Source organism: Mesoplodon mirus, assembly GCF_964341445.2.
Source record: "Mesoplodon mirus genome assembly, chromosome: 5".
NCBI classification, from domain to species: domain Eukaryota; kingdom Metazoa; phylum Chordata; class Mammalia; order Artiodactyla; family Ziphiidae; genus Mesoplodon; species Mesoplodon mirus.
In genome coordinates, this window is record NC_138980.1 from 40,098,883 (window position 1) to 40,110,888 (window position 12,006).

General features: G+C 54.4%; 1 protein-coding gene across 8 annotated transcripts in view; it reads left to right on the forward strand.

The window, feature by feature from the left end:
* The window catches only part of SMARCA4 (SWI/SNF related BAF chromatin remodeling complex subunit ATPase 4), an 85,581-nt gene that overhangs the window by 15,883 nt on the left and 57,692 nt on the right, over positions 1–12,006 (forward strand). For all 8 annotated transcript variants that reach the window (XM_082620549.1, XM_082620551.1, XM_082620552.1 and 5 more), the window contains exons 3-11: positions 1,466–1,598; positions 2,532–2,930; positions 3,226–3,324; positions 4,242–4,500; positions 6,668–6,794; positions 7,728–7,901; positions 9,225–9,398; positions 10,621–10,788; positions 10,875–10,925. In XM_082620549.1, coding sequence (XP_082476675.1) covers positions 1,466–1,598; positions 2,532–2,930; positions 3,226–3,324; positions 4,242–4,500; positions 6,668–6,794; positions 7,728–7,901; positions 9,225–9,398; positions 10,621–10,788; positions 10,875–10,925 — 1,584 coding nt within the window. The remainder of the gene's footprint in view (positions 1–1,465; positions 1,599–2,531; positions 2,931–3,225; positions 3,325–4,241; positions 4,501–6,667; positions 6,795–7,727; positions 7,902–9,224; positions 9,399–10,620; positions 10,789–10,874; positions 10,926–12,006) is intronic.

The window sequence follows — 12,006 nt, forward strand, 5'->3', positions numbered from 1 at the left end:
GTTGTCCTCTCTCTCTGCATTCCTGGGCGGTGGTTGAAGGAAATGAGGAAATACCCTCTTATGGATAATATTTTGCCCATTTTGCAGACGAGGAAGTAAGGTCTCAGGGAGATGGTCACTCAGTGAGTTGGTGGCAGAGCCATCTCACCCCTCCGGCCCTCCCAACCCCTCAGGCATGTGCCACATCGCTGACCTCCCACACAGTGCGGTGACCCCCTCCCCTCCCTGCCCTCCCCATCCCCCATATATTTCTGTCAACTTTGATACAGTATCTGTCTTGTCACTTCCCTCTTGGGAAGCTGTTGGTGATCTCCCTCCATCCCCCCACCCCGGCACACACGCTGACTGAGGCCAGCTTCTCCTCTAGCATCATCTCCTTTTCCCTCTCTGACCATCTTGTTTCTTCCTCCTGGACACTTGACACATGTTTGTCAGATGCCTGCCATGTGTCTGGCCTAGGAGCTGAGGTCTGGTGGTGCCCTTCACCTGCCTGCACAGAGCTCCTGCTCTGGGGGAGGCGAGCCCATCAGTCAGCTCCACCAGCCCAGGGAAGAAGGAGCAGAGGGTGGGCCCCACCCAGGGTTCTGCTCAGCATCCTGAGGGCCCCCTGCTGCTTCTGCTTGTGAAGCTGGCCCTCGTGCTCCCAGCCTGGTGCCCTCTCGTCCTCCTCTCATGGCACACACTGAGCTAGCTGTAGCTGACTTTGCTGGGCCAACTATTAGACCGGAGAGCTGGATGTTTGCATTAACTGGGTCTACAGAGGGCCTGGAAGGGTCTCGGAAAATGTCCCCTTTCCCAGCCATTCCGTAGGGGGAGTGCTTAGTGCTGAGCATCAGGAGGGAAAATGTGTGTTTCTGTCCCACCAGGATCTGATCGAGCCTCCGCGGAGGGGCAGAACGATGCTGCAGACAGCCTCCCTCCCAGCTAGCAGGTGGGAGGCCAATCTCGGATCAGTGAGGACATTTGACATACTGTTACCATACTTCATGGGCGGGAGTTACTGCCCGTCTCTCTGATTTACAGTCTCCCAGGCAAGAGGGTCCCCCATCCAAAGACTTGTGGTCACAAGGTCGTCTTGTGACGATAAACAGGGAGCTTGGTATCCCAGCTAAAACTGCTCCTGACCAGGAGCTATGTGTGTCCTTTCCTTGTGAGATTTTGGCTGTCTGAAACTGTCTCCTCACCCTCTCCCTGATGTCCTAGTCCAGCTGTCCCCTTGCCTCTAGACCACCAATCTGCAGGTTCCCTGGGTGGCATTATTTCATGCACCTGCCTTGACACCTAAGTAGATGTCAGGACCATGTCTTGGACCTAAGCCACTTGGTCATGTTGGTGGTTCAGTAAATGCCGTGGCGACTTTGGATGGGCATTATTAGTGATATTGAACTCCTCTCATTCAGTGCCTTTCTGTGCAGCCTCTTCCCTTTCCCCCTTGCTGATCCTGCCCTGTTGTCCACTCTCATAGCCAATGGAGTCCATGCACGAGAAGGGCATGTCGGACGACCCCCGCTACAACCAGATGAAGGGGATGGGGATGCGGTCGGGGGGCCACGCCGGGATGGGGCCCCCGCCAAGTCCCATGGACCAGCACTCCCAAGGTATGGTTTCCTTTCTTTTCTTTCTTCATGGTTGTTGCCCTCCGGAAGTCCCAAGGTCATTTTCCTAACCGGATCACCCATGCATGGATTCAGAGGACCTAGGACAGTTGAGCCTCGTGGGAGACCCTGCCACAGGGGGCTGTTTATCTTGGGTTTGGCTGGTGCCCTGTTCAGGGCGTCTTGGAGCAGCCCCAGGAGAGCGGATACTGGTGGGACAGAACTGTGTTCAGCGCTGGGTGTTAGACAAGCCCTGGGCAGGATGGGCTCCTCGGGATAGGAGGAGCCACCCAATGCAGACTCCTGGGATTTCCCTGACGGTCCAGTGGTCGGGACTTGGTACTTCCACTGCCGGGGCGCTGGGTTCGATCCCTGGTCGGGGAGCTAAGATCCCGCAAGCCGAAAAAAAAAAAAAAGAAATGCAGACTCCTGGGCTCTGCCCTGCTCCAGACCTGCTGAGTCAGAATCTCAGGAGGGGGGCGGGGCTCAGCTTTAACAAGCCCTCCAGGTACTTTTCTGAACAGGGAAGTTTGAGAAGCGATGGGGTACATGGCTTCCTGTCACGGGGTGGGAAGCTCAGGGGCTCCACAGGTAACGGAAGTGAGAGGAGTGGGCCTGGCCAAGCCGAGGGGCAGGGGGCAGGCCCAGAGAAAGCCCGGATCTGTGTGACATCTCAGCTTTAATCGTTGGCAGGTTACTGAGAGATGGGCCGAACCAAACCAGCTGTGCAGGCTGCTAACCAAGCTGCGAGCGTGTGCTCAGGGTAGGGGCCCGTGTAATCATGAGAATGAAATCTCAGGGTAGGGGCCCATGTAATCATGAGAACGAAATCTCAGGGTAGGGACCAGTATAAGCAGGCAGGGCTTCCCGTCTCTGCCTTAAAAATTACTGGACACGTGCTGCCGAGTGACCACTTGGATCCACGTTTCCCCGCAGGTTACCCCTCGCCCCTGGGTGGCTCCGAGCACGCCTCCAGTCCGGTTCCAGCCAGCGGCCCGGCCTCGGGCCCGCAGATGTCGTCCGGGCCTGGAGGTGCCCCGCTGGATGGTGCTGACCCCCAGGCTTTGGGGCAGCAGAACCGGGGCCCGACCCCCTTTAACCAGAACCAGCTGCACCAGCTCAGAGCTCAGATCATGGCCTACAAGATGCTGGCCCGGGGGCAGCCCCTCCCTGACCACTTGCAGATGGCGGTGCAGGGGAAGCGGCCAATGCCCGGGATGCAGCAGCAGATGCCAACACTACCTCCACCCTCTGTGTCCGCAACAGGACCTGGCCCTGGGCCCGGGCCCGGCCCCGGTCCTGGACCAGCACCTCCAAATTACAGCAGGCCTCACGGTAAGGCCCACCGCCCATGGCCCTCGGGGTAGGGAGGGGTCTCAGAGCAAACTGACAGGAGTATGGGCATCAGTGTCGGGCAGATCTGGACTCTGCCACCCATCGGCTTCCCTGACAGCAGGGTTGCTGTCGTGATAAATGTTGTTTCTCCAGCTGCCCCCTTTCTCCCCTGGTGCCCACAGTGAGGGGCTTGTTTTTGGGTGTGTCCCATGGAGCCAGGGCTGCCCAGGGAGGCAGGTGCAGGGAGAAACACAGGACGCGTTTTATCCTCTTGTCCGTTTCTCCCTGCATGCAGGTATGGGAGGGCCCAACATGCCCCCTCCAGGACCCTCAGGTGTGCCCCCCGGGATGCCCGGCCAGCCCCCCGGAGGGCCTCCCAAGCCCTGGCCTGAAGGTAAGTTCCCTCTGTTCTGGTGACACGTCTGTGCCCTGACTCCCATGTCAAGTTTGCATCATGCAGACCCTGAGATGAGCCTGGTCAGAGAGAGCAGGCCAAGGACGCGTCCTCGCTGCCTCTGCCATCTTCTTTGGGCCTCACCTGGCCCTGCTCAGCTCCCAAAGGCTTGGGTTTGGTTCCATTCCTCTATACCTGCCCACCCTTGTCTTGTGGCTCACGGTGACCCTGGGGTTTCTAAACTGCTAGCGGGAAGAGAAGGATACTAATGAATGAGTCCACCGTGGGACTCAAGTGAGAGGCCCAGCTGCAGCTGCAGCTGCAGGCAGCATCCTTCAGGACGCAGTGTCCTGAGCCTGGAGGTTATGGCTGACTCTCTTGCCTCCCAGAGCTGTGAGAGACAGGCAGGATGGCAGGGCGGCTCGGGGTTCTGTCTCCCCTGTGTTCTGTGTAAAATGTAGTTAGTACTTATTTGAAGGTCACATCTGTTAGGTCAAAGCAGTGGATAAAACGGACTCATTCCCCATCCTCACGGGCCCTGAAGTTCAGTGATAGGCATTGAAGGGCTAATCGCTTAAATAGGATTCCATTGGAGCTGGGGTGGATGAAAGGCAGGCAACTGCTGCTCCTGTGAGGCCACAGCATAGCAAGATCACACCCAGACTCGGCCCTTGGACCAGTAGGGGGCTTTGGGGAAGGGGCCTGCAGGCTGAGATCTGGAGGAGGAAGAGGAAGCGAGCCCCGTGGGCGAGGAGTGGTGTGGCAGTGAGAGGTGGGGGTTATGGAGAGCTGCCCAGGCCTTGTCAGCCTTGGGGACGAGTTAGTCCCCAGGGCAGTAAACGCCCAGCAGGCTTGTCATCTCCACCTGGAATGGACTCGGAGCGCAACGCTGTGCCCTGATTCTTGACTCCCCCCAGGACCCATGGCGAATGCTGCTGCCCCCACAAGCACACCTCAGAAGCTGATCCCCCCGCAGCCAACGGGGCGCCCCTCGCCTGCACCCCCTGCCGTCCCTCCTGCTGCCTCCCCTGTGATGCCGCCCCAGACACAGTCGCCAGGGCAGCCTGCCCAGCCCGCCCCCATGGTGCCGCTGCACCAGAAGCAGAGCCGCATCACCCCCATCCAGAAGCCGCGGGGCCTGGACCCCGTGGAGATCCTGCAGGAGCGGGAGTACAGGTGAGGGTGCTGCCGTTCCCCCCCGCCCCAGGTCACGCATTGTTGTGGTTCACACTTCTAAAGGCCTATGGGGTATGCAGCCAGAGGTCACCCTCTTGCCTCTGTCCCCAGCCTCCCAGTTCTCTGGGTCAGTGTGTATCCTTCCAGAGAAATCGAGTATGTATACAGGTAGATGGGTACAAGTGGCTGTGTGGTCCCTAAATGGTACCTGACATGTTCACTGTTCCTCCCCTAGCAGAATATCTTAGGGATCATCCCCTATTTGTACAAAATAAGCTCTTCTTTTTTCTGGACACATTCTGCCTGGTGGCTCTACTGTGACTTATTTAGCCAGTGTCTTACCCGAAGGGACGTTAGGTGGTCTCTAATCTTTCGGTAAAACGATGCCATAGTAACTACACTTGCATATTTCTCATTTCACATGTGTGCATTTATGTCAGAATAAATATGTGAACACGGCATAGTTTGGGTGCAGGGGATTTACGTGCACGTGGAAATTTCATCAGTTCTGCAAAACTGCCCTCCATGGAGATTGTATGTGTTGGAGTGAAAGTGCTGTTTCACCTCTCCAACACAAGTGTATTATCCAACTTTTGGCTCATCCGCACTCAAAAAGCCACCTGGCAAGCTTTGCGGTGGATGTTCCTCAAACATCAGTAGTTGTTGGTCGCTTTGCCAAGGCCTCCTGAGCGCCGGGCGCTGTGTGAAATGCCTGGTGTACAGTAGGTCTGTATCACCCTGTCCCACACTGCTGGGGGCTCCTGAGATTCACTCCCTGAGCACCTCGTGCTCCCCTGTTTCTCCACTGCATTTGTAACCTGTTCAGGGCTGGCCTCCCTTGGTAAATGTCAGCTCCATTAGGGAAGGGGGCTGTGCCTTGTTCACCGTAAATCCCCAGCTGCATCAGTAAATCTGTGCCAATGACTGTCTCCGGAGTGCATCTCCAGCTGTGACGTGCCCTGGAGCTCCAGCCCCTGTACCCGGGCGCCTCCCCGCCTGCTCCATCTGGACAGCTTAAAGATGGCCTGTCCAGATGGCCTTATGCCCCCCAGTTTTCCCTTCTCTCTGTGTTCTCATGCAGCAGCTGAATGGACCATGGACCCTTCGGCTCCTTGACCCTCACTTGTACTCCCTCATCCTCGGTGTCCCCTTGGTGAACCCTCTCAGCTCCCTTCCCTCCAACGCTGTTCACACTGCCATCTGGTCTACACCTCCTCCCTGGCCTCCCTGCTCCCATCCTTGCCTGTGCAGTGTTTCCCACACAGCAGTTTGAAGTCTCTTTTTACAACTAACTTACATTAGATCTGTTCCCTGGGTTAAAACTGGCTTCCGTTATCCATTGAGTAACCCTTTTCTCTTTAGCCCCTGCCCAATGCTCTGTCCTCACCTACCTGACTGTCCTGGTTCCTCTTTCTATTGAACAGGTTAGACTTGTTCCTGCCCCAGGGACTTTGCACACGCTCTGCATTACTCTTTGTGGTTATTTAAGCTTTATTGCCAAGGTCCCCACCTTATAGAGGCCCGCCCCCCCACCCCTCCCCTCCAGGACCCTCCTCAAAGCCCTTCTCCGGAATTACCATAGATACTTAATTTTTTAACTCCTTTATGGCCTGTCGTCCTGATAATGCTGTGAGCTCCATGAGAGCAACAAACAGCCTTGTTAGTCTTGTTTAGTGCTGAATCCCTTCACCTGGAATGGTCCCTGACACACAGTAGGTGCTCAATAAGTGTGTGAAAGACCGAGTAAGGAGATTATCCCATTTGAACTTCAGACCAAGCCTGTAGGGTTGCTCTGAGGGGTCTTCCCACTTCATAGCTGAGGACACTGAGGCTCATGGGCTAAGTAGATTCCCAGGGCTGGGATGGAGACCCTGGCCCGCCTGACTCCAGAGGCTGGCTCCCACCGCTGAAATGCCAGAAACCAGCTGCGCCCTGTCAGGTTTCTGGTTTGCTGTGGCTCCCGAGACCTCTGTGGCTGCCCTCCTGTATGTAGTCTGTGTTGTGTGGCATCCTTTTCTCGGCCATCTCCTGTCTTATGATTCATATCAGCTTCCCTTGAGGGATGGATACTTCTGAGGCTCCAGCTTCAAAGAAAGGGAACAGATGGGTTCCTTGTAAACAGGTGAGACCTCTCATCACCTGTCTTTTTTCTGTCTTCACGCCCTAGGCTGCAGGCTCGCATCGCACACCGAATTCAGGAACTTGAAAACCTTCCCGGGTCCCTGGCCGGGGATTTGCGAACCAAAGCGACCATCGAGCTCAAGGCCCTGAGGCTGCTGAACTTCCAGAGGCAGGTGGGCGCAGGCACAGGCCTTTGCTTTCAGAAGAGACTCTTTCTGCCAGCCTTGATGCTTAGATTAAAGAGCCGCTCACTGGGCAGTTATTAAATGTACCCTGACCATTAAAGCCGCTGTGCCAGGACTTCCCTAGTGGTCCAGCAGTTAAGACTTCGCCTTACAATGCAGGGAGTGCAGGTTCGATCTCTGGTCAGGGAGCTAAGATCCCACATGCCTCTCGGCCAAAAAATGAAAACATTAAAAAAAGAAGCATTATTGTAACAGATTCAATAAGACTTTAAAAATGGTCCACATCAAAAAAATCTTAAAAAACAAAAGTCGCAGTGCCCAAGCACACTTGTTAGCTCACTGTCCCCCTTCCTTTCTGTGTCCTGCCCAGTGAAGGGACATTGGGATGAATAAGCGTGGGCCTGCCCTAAGGTGGCAGTGGCCAGCTTGAAGCAGTGTACTTAGATGGGTCTATTGCTTTCTTTTTTTTTTTTTTTAATTTTATTTTATTTGGCCATGCTGTGCAGCATGTGGGGTCTTAGTTCCCCGACCAGGGATCAAACCCGTGTCCCCTGCATAGGGAGCGCAGAGTCTTGGCCACTGGACCACCAGGGAAGTCCCTAGATGGGTCTAATTTCTAAGGGTCCTTTACTTTTGAATGACCAATAAGGAAGTTTGTTTGTGGTTGAGGGAGGGCAAAGCTGGAGACCTGAAGGCCTGAGCATAGGGCTGTCTGCTGGGTGTCCAGAAGCAGCTGTCTCCTACCCTGTGCGTGCCCCGCCCGCGGGCACCCACCACGGGTTCTCCCCACACATGCGTTTGTGCTCACGGGTCCTCCTGGGAGCGGCAGCCTGCTGCCTGGCTTGCGATATGGAGGTGCGCGTGTCGCGTGGATGTTACCAAGTCGTGCCCGTCGCCGGTTTCTCCTCTTCCTTCCCGAAGCTGCGGCAGGAGGTGGTGGTGTGCATGAGGAGGGACACGGCCCTCGAGACGGCCCTCAACGCCAAGGCCTACAAGCGCAGTAAGCGGCAGTCCCTGCGCGAGGCCCGCATCACCGAGAAGCTGGAGAAGCAACAGAAGATAGAGCAGGAGCGCAAGCGCCGGCAGAAGCACCAGGTGTGTCCCCGCGGCCGCAGGCTTGACCGTGTGCCTGAGTCGTCAGCTCCGCACTGTCGAGTCTTGGTTTTCCTCTCAACACGATGTCCGAGTCTCTTTTCTGTTCATTATAAGAGTATCCTAGGCACTAAGAATACTTCAGTGGACAAAAACCAAACAGTACGGAAAGGTGGGTCATAATCAAACGCACGTATAACACGTTGGGAGTTAATAGGGTGTAAGGAGACATGAAGCGGGGATAGGGAGTGATGGAGGAGCCCTTCACATAGGACGGTCAGTCAGGGACGGTCTTCCTGAGGATGTGAGGTCTGAGCAGAGCCCCGAAGGAGGAGCTACACTGACGTGTGGACGAGGCTCTTTGCAGACAGAGGGGAGTGTGCCCCAGTGTTCTGTGAAAAACAGTGACCCAGGGGAGGGTGGGAGGAGGTGAGAATGGGGAGGTGATGGGCAGAGCGTGCAGGGCCCTGTGGGCCGGGAGGATGACTTGGGCTTGTGCTATGAGTGAGGTGGGAGCCACGGAGGGTCCTCAGTCAGTGATCTGACTGAGGTTGTTACAAGATCCGTCAAGGAGACCAAAATCTCTACTCAAGTAGGATTTGGGGTGATTCTGTTTGTTCACTCATTTATATTTTCTAAAGTTTGCCTCCAAACAGTGTCTGTTACTGGCATAGTTTAAAATAACAGAGAAGTCAATATTCAGTGTTAACTACTGTTAATATCTTGGTATATCGTTCTGACCTTTTTTGTCTATATACATATAGTAATCAAAAGTTGAACAGCTGCCTTTAAAAAATATATATATGCACATTGAGCTGTTTAAAGTATTATTAAAGCATGATTTTAACATATGTGTTGTAGTCCATCTCGGTGTGCCCAGCATCCAGTGATTTATGAAACTGTTTCCCTGTTTGGGGACATGCAGCGTACTTTCAGCTTTTCAGTGTTGAAAGTAACACTGGGATAGGCATTCTTGTCCTTGAGTTTTTGGGCCGATCTCTGCTATTTTCCTTAAAATAAATTGCTAGCAGTGAATGATTTGGTGGGAGGGCGGGTGCATTTTGCAGTGAGTGGGTGGCAGACACTGCCAGGTTGTCTCATCCAGGGCATTTGTTCCGTCTGCTGCACATGGAGTGGGGGGTCCCTTTTCACCACACAGTCCATGCAGAGAATGTTGGGCCTCGTAGGCAGACAGTGTCTCGGTATCGTTTTGGTTGCGTCCCCTTGGTTTTCACCAAGCCCCCTTTAAAGTTTCGTCTCACTTGGGGTGACACCATGGCAACTCCTGTCCCATAGTCAGTCTGCTCTTCCGTGTGCGTCCTGCAGGAATACCTCAACAGCATTCTTCAGCACGCCAAGGATTTCAAAGAATATCACAGGTCGGTCACAGGCAAAATCCAGAAACTCACAAAGGCGGTGGCCACATACCACGCCAACACTGAGCGGGAACAGAAGAAGGAGAATGAAAGAATCGAGAAGGAGAGAATGCGGAGGCTCATGGTACAGTTGGCCATCATGACCCGGGTCCCTTCACGCAGTTGCTGGGTGTTGCAGGCATGGGGGCGGATCAGCCGCCCAGGGTTACGCCGGGGCATTTTGGTGCTCAGAGTTAGAGGCAGGACAGAGAAAGAAAGGGCTTGGGTTTGGGATTCCGAAAGACCTGACTCCAGACCTTTGCCCACTCACTGACCATCAGTGACCGCATGACCTCAACTGGTTAACTGGCTGCTCTGTGCTCTCTGGAAGGTGGAGGTGGCACCCCTCCTGGTGGAGGAGCCGCCGATGGTATGAGCCTGACCTCCCACCCCACCCTTCCCGTCTGACCATGTATTTATTATTCGTGGAGGGTTCTCTGACCGGGCCGATATTGACAGGCAGGCATTGCTGAGTGGACAGGGCCACGTTAGTACGAAGGAGAGTCCCTGCCCTGGTGGGGCTCGTGCTGGCCCTAGAGAGACAGACGCCCAAGCGAGACAGACAAGATAGTTTTGGGTGGTGAAAAGCGCACTGAGGAGAACAAAGCAGGGCCAGGGAGTGGGGATTGACTGGGCGTTACGGGCAGAGTGGGTGTGACCCGCGAATGCGGAGATCCAGGGGAAGCAGCTCCCGGCAAAGAGGAGCTGAGGGCAAAGGCCTGAGGCGGGAAGAAGCCGTGTGTGAGGCTCAGCCAGTGGCCCCTGGAACATCGTGGCGTGGGGGCAGAGTGAGGTTGGAGTCCCGGAGGCAGCCACGCGGGGCCTTGCAGGCCACAGGGAGGGCTTTGGATTTAATTCTGACCATGACGGGGAGCCGAGGGAGGCTGTAAGCTGGGATGGCAGTGGGGGGGGCGACATGATCCGATGTGTTCTTAGAAAGCCGGGGCAGGCGGTCTGTGGGAGAGCGGTGGCTCGGACAAGGTGGAGAGAAGGGTTAGGATTTGGGTGTGTTTGTGGACATAGGGGCCAGAGCTTTTAAATGGCCCCTGGCAGGACCATGTCTGTCCAGCAGGTCCCCAAGGAGCCTGGCCCGGGGTGGGAACTGGGGAAGTTCTGAAGGGGAGTCAGTAGTTATGTGAAAGGTGTGAATATAGCGCAGCCCTGGGTGTGAGCTCAGCGCTCCCTAAATGTGGGTCCGGCTGCTGGTTAACTGCAGCCTCGCGGGCTCCTTGAGTCTGGTTTGCCCGCCCTGGGTGCTGGTGGACGAGCGTGTCACGGGCACGTGCCATAACAGCACGCTTCTGCAGGCCGAGGACGAGGAAGGGTACCGCAAACTCATCGACCAGAAGAAGGACAAGCGCCTGGCCTACCTCCTGCAGCAGACAGACGAGTACGTGGCTAACCTCACGGAGCTGGTGCGGCAGCACAAGGCCGCCCAGGTCGCCAAGGAGAAGAAGAAGAAGAAGAAAAAGAAGGTGCGCCCCTCGGTGGGACTGGAGCGGCTGTGTGTCCACGTGTGCCTCGGCCTCCCCGGTGTGACTGTCTCTCTCTTTCCTTCCAGAAGGCAGAAAACGCTGAAGGACAGACACCTGCAATCGGACCCGATGGCGAGGTGAGGAACCAGGGGTTTCTTCTGTGGAAATGCCAGCCCAGCCCCAGAGGTTAGGTCTATTTCATCCTTAAAAAAAATTTTTTTTCCCTTTGAAATTATAAAAGTATATGACAATGGTAAAAATCCACATAGGTCCCCTGCCACACTCCACCCTTCCTCGTTCCCACTGCCCGGAGAGAATATTGTTTACTATTGGGTGCATTTCCTTCCAGAGCTTTTTCTATGCACGTGCTGGTATTTATTTCTCAGTTTTCCCTTTAAAGTTTCAGGCTCACAGGAGAGGTGTAAGAACAGTGCAGACAGTTCCTGCATACTCTTCACCCAGATTCCCACTTTTCACGTGTCATTAGTTTTTCCTAAACCATTTGAGGGTCAGATGCACACGTGAGGGCTTTTTACCCCTCTGTGTGTTTCAATGTGTACATCCTAAAAGCAAGGCTGTTCTTTTCCACAACTGTACAATGATCGAAACCAGGAAATGAACATTGACGCAATACTGGGATCTAATTCACAGCCCTTGTTAAGGTTTCACAGTTGACCCTCCAGTGTCGTTCACAGCAACAGAAAACCCCGAAGTGTTTTCTTCTGCATTTATTAGTTGACTTTCTGCAGGAAGGAAAAGCTTTCCCTTCTTTTTTATTTGGCTTGTTCATAGTTTGGCAATCCTTGGTACTGACTCATAGATTCTTATTTAGTTTAATGGATTTACTTAGTTTAATCCTGCACTATTATTATGTATTTTGATGCTCAAATTGTTCCATTTTGGACCAGTAGGAGCCCCTTCACATTGGCTCCTGCCTGCTTTTGATGTGTCCCCATCGTTCTTTGAGGGGTTTCTGACTTCCTTGCACACGAAAATGGCCCAGGCTCATCTTCTGCTTTCTCTGCCCGAGTCCTGGACTCGGGCATTTCTCCAAGGAGCCCTGATTCCTTTAATCAGAGAAAAATATTTGGAAACCATGATCTAGATGTGTTCGTTGCTACTGAGTTGTCATTGCTTCTGGGCCCTCTCAGTGGACAGATCTAGGAAACAGATGTGTGTATGCACACACATCCACTTTGCTAGTTATATATATTAAAA